The sequence below is a fragment of the Capsicum annuum genome, chromosome 8 (assembly GCF_002878395.1).
Source record: "Capsicum annuum cultivar UCD-10X-F1 chromosome 8, UCD10Xv1.1, whole genome shotgun sequence".
Lineage (NCBI taxonomy): Eukaryota > Viridiplantae > Streptophyta > Magnoliopsida > Solanales > Solanaceae > Capsicum > Capsicum annuum.
Window position 1 is genome coordinate 90,305,381 of NC_061118.1, and position 12,209 is coordinate 90,317,589.

Consider the following 12,209-nt stretch of genomic DNA (forward strand, 5'->3'; position numbering starts at 1 on the left):
TATATTAAAATTAAAAAGAATTAAATTAGTTATGTCTATTTATAAAAAAAATAATACTCTATATTTTTTGGATAAACTAACAGGACAGGTGAGTCAAAAAAAGAAAAGGCAAAATGATCTAATAGACCCTTGTACTAGTCCAAGTTTGTAAAGTGAACACATCTACTAAGACTTTTATCATCTGAACCCCTCAACTCAATAAAACTCAACATTTTAAACTCTTTTGCTGCATGTGTGGCATTAAATTGCTAAGGTGACAAACGCGTGTTTGCATGCGTTATTTTGGGACGAGTGAGAAAAAAAACATTTAAATTTTTTTAGAAAATTTAAAAAAATAGTAAATTAAAAAAATAAAATCCCACTTTCTTCTTCCCCCCCTCCCACGTCCTGTGCCCCCCTCCATCTTTATTAATTTCTTTTGCCACGGCCCTCCTCCTCCATGCCCAACCTCCAACGTTATTCTTCTTCATCTCCACATTCCTTCATTCTGACTGCAACCTTGCACTCCTCTCCCACCAATAAAAAAAACTAATTCCATGAGTATTTTTTAAAATTTTCTTCTAAATTTTAATTTTTTAAATTCTGAAAAAGTGAAGATTATTATTTGTGTTGGTTGGATTCAAAGAGGAAGTATGGATATTGGTGTAATGGTGGGTATTGAATAGATAAAAAAACTCCATTAATAAGCTTAAAAAAACTTGAATAATAATAAATGGGTCTTCTGAATTTGTGAAATCAATTCAAAATTGTAGTTTACATTTATGAACATATAATTGAAATTTCAAATCAAATAATAATTATTTTTTAACTTATTTGGCATGAACTTTGTGCTTTTTTTTATGAAAAAAATATAGAGAAATTAAATTCTCCATTGAGAACAATCAAACAAAGAAAGAGGAGACAATAGGATTAGAGGCTGAGCAGCGGGGTTGGGGTTATTTGTGGGTTGTCGGAATTCCATGGATCCTTTGTCGGAAAAGACAAGGGAGAAAGGTGGAGACAGTATGGTTGTGGGAGGTGGAAGAAGTGAGAGAATATTAATTTATTTTAAAAAATAAATTAAAATTATTATTTTTTTGTATAATATTTTTGATTAAAAGTTAAAAATAATTTATAAAAATAATAATGGCATGACATTAATTTTTGATTAATTTGTTATTTTTAATTTTTAAATAATGGTGGAGATGAATTTTATTTTAAAAAATATTTTTTTATTTATTATTTTATTTTCTATTTAATATTATTGATTAGTAATTTTAAAAAATAATTAATGAAGATATTATGACATGTCATTAATATATGTGACGTGATTTTTTTTTTAAAGTGATTCACACATATTGTCTTATATTTTAACGGATTATATGGTTCAGATAGTAAATGACCAAGTAAAAGTATACATTTTACAAACTCGAATAAGTAAAAGGGTCAGTAAACCATTTCTCCAAAATAAAAATAGAAAAAAACAGGCAAAAATGGGTAAATCTCAATAATAGACCCAAATTGGGGTGACTTTCAAATTTTAGCCCCAAATAAAAAAGCTTCTTTAAAATAGCCGTTACATATTAACTAATATTTTTTTTGAAAGAAATTGTCCCTGACCAATGGAATAAATTACATAAATGATCCTCATAATAGATAACAACTCCATATTTATATCTTTCAACTTTTATTTTTTTTTTCTCTTTTTAATTTTACTTTGATTTTTATTTTTTCTTTTCTGTTTTTATTTTTGATTTTTCTTAACCCTTGCTTTTTTCCTCTTTCCTCTCAACTTCTTTTTTTTTTTACTTTGATTTTTTATTTTCTTTTTTTTTTTGTTCTTTCTAATTTTTCTCAACCCTTACTTTTTTTTCTTTACACCTCTCAACATCTACTTTTATAATTTTTTTCTTTGATTTTTATTTTTTCTTTTTAAATTTTTCTCGACGTTTATTTTTATTTAATATATTTTTTTTATTTTTATCAACCTTTGTTTTTTTCCGTTCTCCTTAACTTCTACACTTTCTTTGATTTTTATTTTTTAATATTTTTCTTCATTTTCATTTTTTTTTTTTGTAATTTTTATTATTATTGTTCTTTTCTTCGATTTCTTCCATTTAAGTTACATCTTATAGACAGGAGTTGACACTATCACATTATAAAGGCAAGACTTATGACTTTCAACAACAAGCTACGTTTCATGGGCAAGAGTTGACACTACCACGTTGTAGAGGCAAGAATTATGACTTTCATACGACAAGTTATATTTCATGGTCAAGAGTTGACACTGCCACATTGTATTTTGATTTATGAGATGTTTTATAACTCTTATCTTAGAGGCAAGATTTAGCTCAGAGACTTTCAAACAACAATTTATGCCCTACGGGTAAGAGTTGACTCTACCACGTTATGTTTTCATTTATTAGATGTTCTACAACTATTGCCTTAGAGGCAAGACTTAGCTCAAGGGCTTTCAAACTACAAATTATGCCCCACGGGCAAAAGTTGACTCTACTACGTTATGTTTTCATTTATGAAATATTCTACAACTATTGCCTTAAAGGCAAGACTTAGGTCAAGGACTTTCAAACTACAAATTATGCCCACGAGTAAGAGTTGACACTACCACATTATGTCTTCATTTATGAGATATTCTACAACTCTTGTCTTAGAGGGAAGGCTTAGCTCAAGGAATTTCAAATAATAAATTATGCCCTACGGGCAAGAATTGACACTACCACGTTATGTCTTTATTTATGAGATGTTCTACAACTCTCGCTTTAGAGGCACGACTTATCCCAAAAATTTTCAAATAAGTTGCGTATATTGGGCAAGAGTCAACACTAACACATTGTGTTTTTTACTTATGAAATGCTCTATGACTCTTGTCTTAGAGGTAAGACTCAACCTAAGAACCATCTAACAATAAGTTATGCCCCATGGGCAAGAGTTGACACCACCATATTGTGTACTGATTTATGAAATATTTTATAACTCTTCCCTTATAGGCAAGATTTAGACTAAAGACTTTCAAGTAACAAGTTGTGCCCCATGGGCAAGAGTTGATGTTACCACATTGTGTTTTGATTTATGAGATATTCTATAGCTCTTCACTTAGAAGCAAGACTTAACCCAAGGAATTTCAAATAACAAGTTATGTCCCATGGGTAAGAGTTGACACTATCACATTATGTTTTGATTTATGAGATGTTCTATAACTCTTGCTTTAGAGACAAGCTTAACTCAGGGGCTTTTAAACAACAAGTTATGCTCCATGGATAAGATTTGACACTACTACATCGTGTCTTGATTTATGAGATTTTTATAAATCAAGGACTTTTAAACAAGAAGTTATGCCCATGGATAAGATTTGACACTACTACATCGTGTCTTGATTTATGAGATTTTTATAAATCAAGGACTTTTAAACAACAAGTTATGCCCATGGGTAAGAGTTGACACCACCACATTATGTCTTGATTTGTGAAATGCTCTACAACTCTTGCTTTAGAGGCTCAAATTAGTCCAAGGACTTTCAAACAACAAGTTACACCCCACGGGCTTGAGTTGATACTACCACACCGTGTCTAGATTTATGAGGTATTCTATAACTCCTGTCTTAGACGTAAGACTTAGCTGACAAGTTACGCCCCGCGGGCAAGAGTTGACCCTATCATATTTTCCCTTGATTTGTCTGATGCTCTATAAGTCTTGCCTCTAAGAATAAACTTAGCCCAAAAACCTCCCAAGAGAACAAGTTACGCCCAATGAACAAGTGTTGACACTACCACATTGTTGTTTGATTTATGAGATTTTCTATAACTCTTGTCCTAGAAGTAAGACTTAACTCAAGGATTTTCAAACAACAAGTTATGCTCCACCAGCAAGACTTGACACTACCACATTGTGCCTTGATTTATGAGTTGTTCTATAATTTTTGTTTTAGAGGCAAAACTTATCACAAAGAACTTTCTAACAACAACTCATGTCCTTAAATTTGCTTTGATGTAAAAGAAAAAAGATCCTTTTGCGGATTATCCAATTTTTTATTTATTAGAAAAATATAATAGAAGTTGAGAAAAAAGAAAAAACGATCAAACAAAATAGAGAAATAAAAAAAGAGACTGAGAATAAAAAGGTAAGAAAAAAATAAAGATTAAAAAAAAAAAGAATTAAAAAAATTGAGAAAAATAAAATGAGAGGAAAAAGTAAAAATAAAGTTTGAGAAAAATGAGGGGAAAAAAGAGAAATGATAAAAATAAAAATTAAAAGAAAAATAAAGGTTGAGACAAATGAATTAAAAAAATAAAGAAATAGAAAATATTTAAGAAAAAAATAAAGGTTGAGATAAATAAATTAAAATATGAAAAAAATAAAAATAGAATTTAAGAGCCAAATGAGTATAAAAAATTTAAAAATATTTAAAACGTAGAGAAAAAAATTATACTTGTACTACAAAAAAAAAAAAAGGACTAGTGAGCTTTTATTGTTGGGTTAAAAGTCAAAAGCAACCACTATTGGGGTTATACTAAAAAAAATTATTTTAAAACTTTTCTTTGAAGTCAAAAATTCAAAGTCGTGGGTGGCAGTTGTCTGTCTGTGTGCTGATGACTGCTGACTGCCTTTGTTTATTGTTTATGTACGAACGAATTCAACAGAATGCAACTCCTCAACTGGCCGCCCTCTCAACATATCAATTTTACTTTTGCTTTCTCCACCATAATAATATCATTCGTCTCTACTATATCTGCAAATACTACACCCCCTATTTAGGTCATTTCGTTGATCCTTCTTTCTGACTTCCTATTTAAAAAGTTTTATTTCAATACTTTTGCCTTTTTCTTACATAATAACTAAATAAATAAAATCCATCTGGGCTTTACTGAAACAGAGTAGATGGGAATTTCATCAGAGATGAAGGAGTCGTGGGCAAAGCGAAGAGAGTCATTGTTGATTGCTTCTGCATTTGAGGAGGACAGAATTCGAAAGTCTAGGGAATGTACTCAAGGTTCCTAATTTCCCTTATTCCTTTCTTAGCTATTTGGAGAAATCAAAATTGAAAAATTAGTTTTTTTTTTCCTTGATTGGATCTCACTTTACTGGCATTTTATAATAGATTCTCTTCTTCTTCTACTTTTTTTCTTTTTTAAAGTCAAAACATTGGAACTTTAATGTTAGCATTGTTGTTGGTTCTGCTGAAGACTTTAATTTGCTTTTTTGGAAAACTACATGGACCTCGTTTTATAATATAGAGTTTTTTTCTGGATCAAGTATAGTTTGGCTGTTAATCAAATATTATCTGAGCACATATGTCATTGGCATCCTTCTGCAGATACAAGCTTCCCATTTAAAACAGCTTCCTTTAACAAGTTTTGTTACATGTAGGGAAGCACCTTTTATAACCTCATGTTGGGAGAGGGTTTTGTAGTTTATGTTCTAGATTGGTGTTCAAAAGAATTGAATAATATAAAACGCACCAGCCTATTGGATCATCATTTATCATGTTTCCTAGCCCTGGATGAACCAATTACTATGATAACCCGAACAGACTATGAAGCTGGCTGCCCACGATGTCGGCACATTTTGTGTCATGATTTCTTGTCGAAGAGGTAGAAGATACTTTTACTTAGTAGGGTCGAATCAGTCCCGTTGTAATAGAAAATAGCACAACATGATATACATCAATAATTTGGTACTTTTTGTTGCTTTGCATACTTGGCATGTTAGACCTAATAGTTTTTGTTGTCATAGGAATATCCACCTATGTTGCATGTCAGACCTTTTGTCATAGCAACATTCTATAGAGTGGCAGTTCATTCAGCCATGTTGTATAGCCATGTTGTATGGAGCGGAGTGTTGGCCAGTTAAGCATGTTCACATCCAAAAATTGAAGGTGGCGTAAATGAGAATGTTGCGTTGGATGTGTGGACTTACTAAAGGAGATAGAGTTAGAAATGAGATCATGCGGGATAAAGTGGGAGTGGCTTCGGTGAAGGACAAGATGCGGGAAGGAAGGCTGAGATGGTTTGGGCATGTGATGAGGAGGGGCGCGGATGCTCCGGTTCGGAGGTGTGAGAGGCTAGCATTGGATGGCTTCAAGAGGATAAGAGGTAGGCCGAAGAAATACTGGGGGAGGTGATTAGACATGACATGGAGCATTTTCAGCTTACTGAGGACATGACCCTAGATAGGAAGGCATGGAGGTCGAGGATTAGGATAGAAGGCTAGTGTTAGTGTGTGGGTTGTAGCTAGCAGTCAGGAGAATTCTTGTGTAGCCGGATTTAGTAATCATAGGTCAGTGTACATAGGTGTCTTTGGGATGTGAGTGTATGTCACTACTAGGTAGGTGTCCTATTTTCTATTGCGTAGTTCCTATTTTTCTTATTCCGTGTTGCTCTTATTTCCCCTATTTCATATTCCTGTGATTTTATTCTATTATTTCCTATTCTTTATTTCGGTTATGTCATCCATCCCCTTATTTATTATCCTTATCTTGAGTCGGGGGTCTATCAGAAATAGCCTCTCTGCTTCTTCGGAGTACATCTTACCCTCTCCAGACCCCACGCTGAGGGAATACACTGAGTTTGTTGTTGTTGTTGTTGCTTGGGCACTTTAAAAATGTTGCCTGTTGATCCTCCAAAAGTATTGCATTTTGGAGGATCTGAACAGGTGCGACAATATTTTTGGAGAGTCCGAGCAACATAGATATCCACATAAGGTCAAAATAATTTTTTTTAATAAGGAAGGCTGAAATAATATATTTTGTCTGTAAAAGAAATAAAAGGAAGACTGTGTGGAATATGGTTCCTATGTAGTTGAAGGCTGATTCACAAGGAGTTTGTGGTTGGAATACACAAGTTTCATATGTGGGATCAGTGTGAATATGGCCTTAAAGTAAGGCATTTGACTGCTTCGTGTTGGCTTAATCCTATGTAGACCAGCTGATGTATCCTTGTAGTGGGATTTCTCATGCTACATTGTTAGTTGATTATGTTTATAACTATGTCTTAAATAAATCCTGTGTAATGGTGATGATGGTATGCATTGGACAACTTTAAATCCTAAGACGACATTTAATTTTTTGCTATTACATGTATATTCTTCGAACACATACATATATGCGCACATTTTTGGTTTGTGTTTACACGTAATTCAAAAGAAACTTTCAAGCAATCAATTTCTGGCAAAATGTTGAAATATTAAGATCCATCATACTTCCCATATTTGATTATTCTATTAAAGTGTGATCTCCATCACACATACCATATCTGATTATTCTAGCCGCTACTCCCTAATAACAAATGTTTGCCCAAATTCTTCTTCTTTTCCTTTTATCTTTTTTTGAGAAAAGGAATTCATATGGATTTGATATATCGTTCATTTTTATAATGTTGTAATTTATTCTTTTGAAGTTCTATACTGTAAAGTTGCTTGTTGCCTAACTTAGAGCCCGTTTGGATAGGATTAAAAAATAGCTCTAGCTTATGTGCTTAAAAGTCGAAAATAAGTGCTTATAAATTAAGCAGTTAAGTGTTTGAATAGAATTGTTGAAACTGAAAAAAGTTGTTAATGTGTTTGGTAAACAAGTGTTGTTAATCACTTTTCTGTTGTCAAAATGACTTAAATGTCCTTAAAATTGTTAACACCATGTATAAGTTGAATTATATATAATTTTTAATTCTAATTATTCAAAAACAAAGGAGAAAGATGAAGAGGAAACTGGAGGGGAGAGAGGGAGAGAAGTGGCAAAGAGAAAAAGAAAGAAAAACAATATATTTAAAGGCTACAAATTTGGGATATTGTTGGAATTGGAGGAAAATATATGGGGTAAAAAGGTAAATGTCTTGGTCAAACTTGAAAAGAATTTAATCTAAAAAGTAAAAAGCTGGGGTACCCAGCTTCTCACTTTTTGCCCTTTTTAATCAGTTTTTAGACTTTTTTATTTTACCAAACACCTAAAAAAAGAGATTAAAAGCTGGTTTGACCTATCCAAACGCATACCAAAAAAAAAAAAAAAAGAAAATTGCTTGCTAGCTTATTCATCTAATAAAACTATAAAGTTGCTTCTTCTGCTTTCTGGTTGGTTAAAGCGACCAGGTTTCTTCTGGTTTTGAAATTGGTTCGCTAGGGTTAACTCTCTTCATGATCATGAAGGAAAAGAAGCTTGCGTGAGTGATATTTTTGCTAATTTCAAGTTCTGTTAGTCTACATTATTTCACCTCTCTCTGTAGGCTGTTATGAAGACTTTTAAAAAAAGGAACAGCAGCTGTTAGAAAGTTGCCTCGAGTTCTATTATATTAAAAATTGATTGAAATTTTGTAATGCTCGTTTTAGGTCATTTCCTGTTATAAATATATTAAAGATCCTCTTCAGGCAGGTTTGCTGTTGCATTGTGAAAGCCTCAAATCTTTGAGGTAATTATCATGAAAATATGTTTCGGAAATTGCTGTTTGTAGTATAGTTTATAAGAGGATTTTAAAGCAAACCCAAAAGAGTTGGGCATCTCAGAAAGCCATTGTTTTGTTTCTCAATCAGCTTTTGGCTCGCTATAGTTCCTACATATACACGCGTATTCAATTTTTTTTTTTTGAATTCTCTGTTTTCTTATTTAGTCGCTGTATGGATATTTACTTCAACTACTTTTCTGCTATATTGACAAAGTAAAAAGAAAGCTCTCTCGTTCTTTTTTATTTGAGAGTGGTAAGTTTATAATATATCATCAGCACAAAGAATTACAAAAAGCAAAAGTAGGTCCTCGTTCGTCTTACAAGGCATCTATGATGTCCTGCAGTGTATCGAGATCTTCTACCAATTCTTCGTTACACCAGAAATGAATTAAACATAGACAGTTCATTTTGATCTTCTGCATATTGCTGGATCTGTCTTCAAAGCATTTTGTGTTTCTTCCTTCCAAATAGTCGACCACATGCAAGCAGGAATTATGTTAACAGGACCTTCAACTATTTTCTAGCAAGCCAAATAATCTCCAGTAGACTTGGGCATAATCCAGTTGATTCTTCCATATCACAAAGAGTTGCCATGTCTATCATTGACTGGACAGTGTAAAAGGAGATGATTAATGCTCTCTACTTCCTTCTCACACAAATAACATATTGATCACGGTTTCATTCTCCTTCTCATCAAGTTATCTTGAGTTAGGCATGCTTCCTTTGCAATGAACCATGAGAAACATGCCACCTTGTATGGTATTTTCACTTTCTAGATGTGGTTCCAGGGCCAATTGTTGATTTGTTGTCTGTAGGGATTGAGTGCAGCTTTAGCATATGAAGATTTCACTGTGCAGTCTCTTTTCTATGTTTCTGCCAAATCAATCTATCTTCACTTGTTCGAGTACCTTGGAATGGCTCCAAACCTCTGAAGAATTTAGCCTAACTGATAACTTTCCAATAATTTAAAAGTCGTATTAATTTTAGCTTCCAGCCTTGTTGATCCCAAGCTTCATGAATTTGCTTCAGGCTGCTGATGACTTAAGTCGAAGCTACTCATTCTTCTTTTGCTGTGCTAGTTAATGTACATGTCATATGGGAAGGTTGCCTCTTTATGAATTCTGGTTATTATCATTTAGAGGAAAAATATGTCCAATACCTGATTTTTTTTGTGCATTTTGCTGAACTTGCAGAGGGTGTCCGTGCAGGGACTAAAGCAGCTGCAGTTGCATGTGTTGCTAGTGCAATTCCTACGGTTCGTGAATTGAGTTTTTCTAGTGATCTGATTATTGTCTGCTAACCTCCAAATCCGTTTTTATTAAATAGAAGTGTACACAGTCACATCCAATGGAGTAATTTATCTAGTTATAAGTCGGGGTCGAGTCCCATTTTATCACCAATTAAGCTAAGCCAAAGACTTTGCAAGATTTGATTTTTAATTAAACTAATAAAGATAAAAACTAACTATAAAGCATGTAAAGTGATCAATGGAGGCACTATCAAGCAAAGGGAATCAATTGACTTGGAAAATAGGGAATAAATTAACATCAAGACTAATCCATTGCATTTAATTAACTATCACTACTTAATTATAGGTCTAGCAATTAGGTTTGGAAATCAATTACCCAAAGTGTTTCTCAACAACTATTGGACTCTTGAGTACCCTCTAACTGTTTCTTAACAATTTAGTGACTACCCACTAATCTTAGTTAGGTTCTCTTGAATCGAACAATGAAGCATTAAGCACTACAAGAACTTGTATAAGGAGATAGAAGATGGAGGCTAGAATTAGTATTATTTGAAGCACAACTCAAATAAAGAACAAGAGGAGCTACAAAGACAATTTGAAGAGGATGAAATCTTAGATGACATCAAATTATGTGTTATGGAGAAGGCACTAGGGCTTGAATTCCAAGAGTTTGTAACTCACCAACAGGTGGGGGAAAATTGAATTTCTTAAATAGAGCACCACTTTTGAAACAAGACAACAACAACAACAACAATAACAACAAACCCAGTGTATTCCCACCTAGTGGGGTCTGGGGGGGTAAGATGTACGCAGTCCATACCTCTACCTCTGATGAAGTAGAAAGGCTGTTTCCGATAGACCCCCGGCTCAAGGTATGAGATACCACACAAACACATAGTAAAGCACAGAAGCAGATTACATAACATCAATACGACACCCATAAGCAATATAAAACAGAGGAAAACACACAGATTCGTAATAAAACATGGAACACGGAACACGGAATCATAACAGGAATAAAACCCCCACCAAGTAATTCCCTACACTAGCGACCCAAACTGGCCCTAATCCTCTGCCGAAATTCGCGCCCTCCAGACCTTCCTATCTAGGGTCATGTCCTCGGTGAGCTGTAACTGTTCCATGTCCCGCCTAATCACCTCACCCCAGTACTTCTTCGGCCTACCCCTACCCCGCCTAAAACCATCCAACGCTAGCCTCTCACACCTACGGACACCTACTGACCGGGGCATCCATGCCCTTCCTCTTCACGTGTCCGAACCATCTCAATCGTGCTTCCCGCATCTTGCACTCCACTGAAGTCACACCAACCTTCTCCCGGATAGTCTCATTCCGAACTCTATCCCCTCTAGTCAGTCCACACATCCAGCGCAACATCCGCATTTCTGCCACCTTCATTTTTTGGATGTGGGAGTTCTTAACTGGCCAACACTCCGCTCCATACAACAAGGCCGGACGGACTACCACCCTGTAGAATTTGCCTTTAAGCTTGGGCGGCACCTTCTTATCACACAGCACCCCCGACGCGAGTTTCCACTTCATCCATCCCGCCCCAATACGGTGCGAGACATCCTCGTCAATCTCACCGTTACTCTGGATCACGGACCCAAGATACTTGAACTTATCCCTCTTACATACCTCCTGTGCTTCCAGCTTCACTACTACCTCATTCTCCCGCCTCACGTCATTAAACTTGCATTCCACATACTCTGTCTTGCTTCTGCTCACCCTGAACCCTTTAGACTCAAGAGTTTGCCTCCACACCTCTAATTTGTCATTCACACCCCCTCGAGTCTCATCTATCAGCACTACATCGTCTGCAAAAAGCATACACCACGGCACCTCCCCTTGAATGCGCCGCGTCAACACATCCATCACCAGCGCAAACAAAAAGGGACTAAGAGTAGATCCCTGATGCAATCCTGTCAGGACAGTGAAATGTTAGAAGCAATTCTCGCCTTAGCTGCATTATCTTCCTACCGATGTCATACTAGACTGTCCTTTTCTTTGGCTTTCTGGGAACTCATGAAAGAGGACATCCCGAAGACTCTTCAATATTTTTATGAAAATCAGAAGTTTGAGGAAAGCTTCACTGCAACATTCATAGCCTTGATCACAAAGAATGTAGGAGCTTCAGAATTGAAAGATTTCAGGTCTATGTAAGTCTCATAGGTGGAAAGTACAAGGTTGTTGCGAAGGTACTGGCCGAAAGATTCAAGAAGGTGGTTAACAATTTAGTTAACAAGCATCAAATGACATTTATAATAGGGAGGCAGATATGGATGCAGCCCTAATTGCTAGTGAGTGTATGGACTCAAGATGTAAAGGTGCAGAAACAAGTGGCATGTGTAAGCTAGACATAGAAAAAGCTTATGATCATGTCAACGGGAGATTCTTGCTGAACACTCTCAGATAATGGACTTAGGTGAGAAATTGTTGAAATGGATTGATATTTGCATTATAACTATCCAGTTCTTTGTTCCGGTGAATGGTGAGCCTGCATTTTTTTTTTTTGG

At 34.9% G+C, this 12,209-nt stretch overlaps 1 protein-coding gene across 4 annotated transcripts in view; it reads left to right on the top strand.

Moving 5' to 3' along the window:
* Positions 1-4,583: 4,583 nt before the first annotated feature.
* LOC107838908 (early nodulin-93) overlaps positions 4,584-12,209 on the top strand; it is a 16,240-nt gene continuing 8,614 nt past the window's right edge. The window contains exons 1-3 of one of the 4 annotated variants that reach the window (XM_047395748.1): positions 4,584-4,752; positions 4,871-4,987; positions 9,620-9,681. In XM_047395748.1, the coding sequence (XP_047251704.1) occupies positions 4,876-4,987; positions 9,620-9,681 (174 nt within the window). In that variant the 5' untranslated portion in view covers positions 4,584-4,752; positions 4,871-4,875. Of the gene's footprint in view, positions 4,988-9,619; positions 9,682-12,209 lie in introns of all 4 variants that reach the window. The other 3 variants (XM_016682165.2, XM_047395747.1, XM_016682166.2) reach the window with 3 other exon arrangements.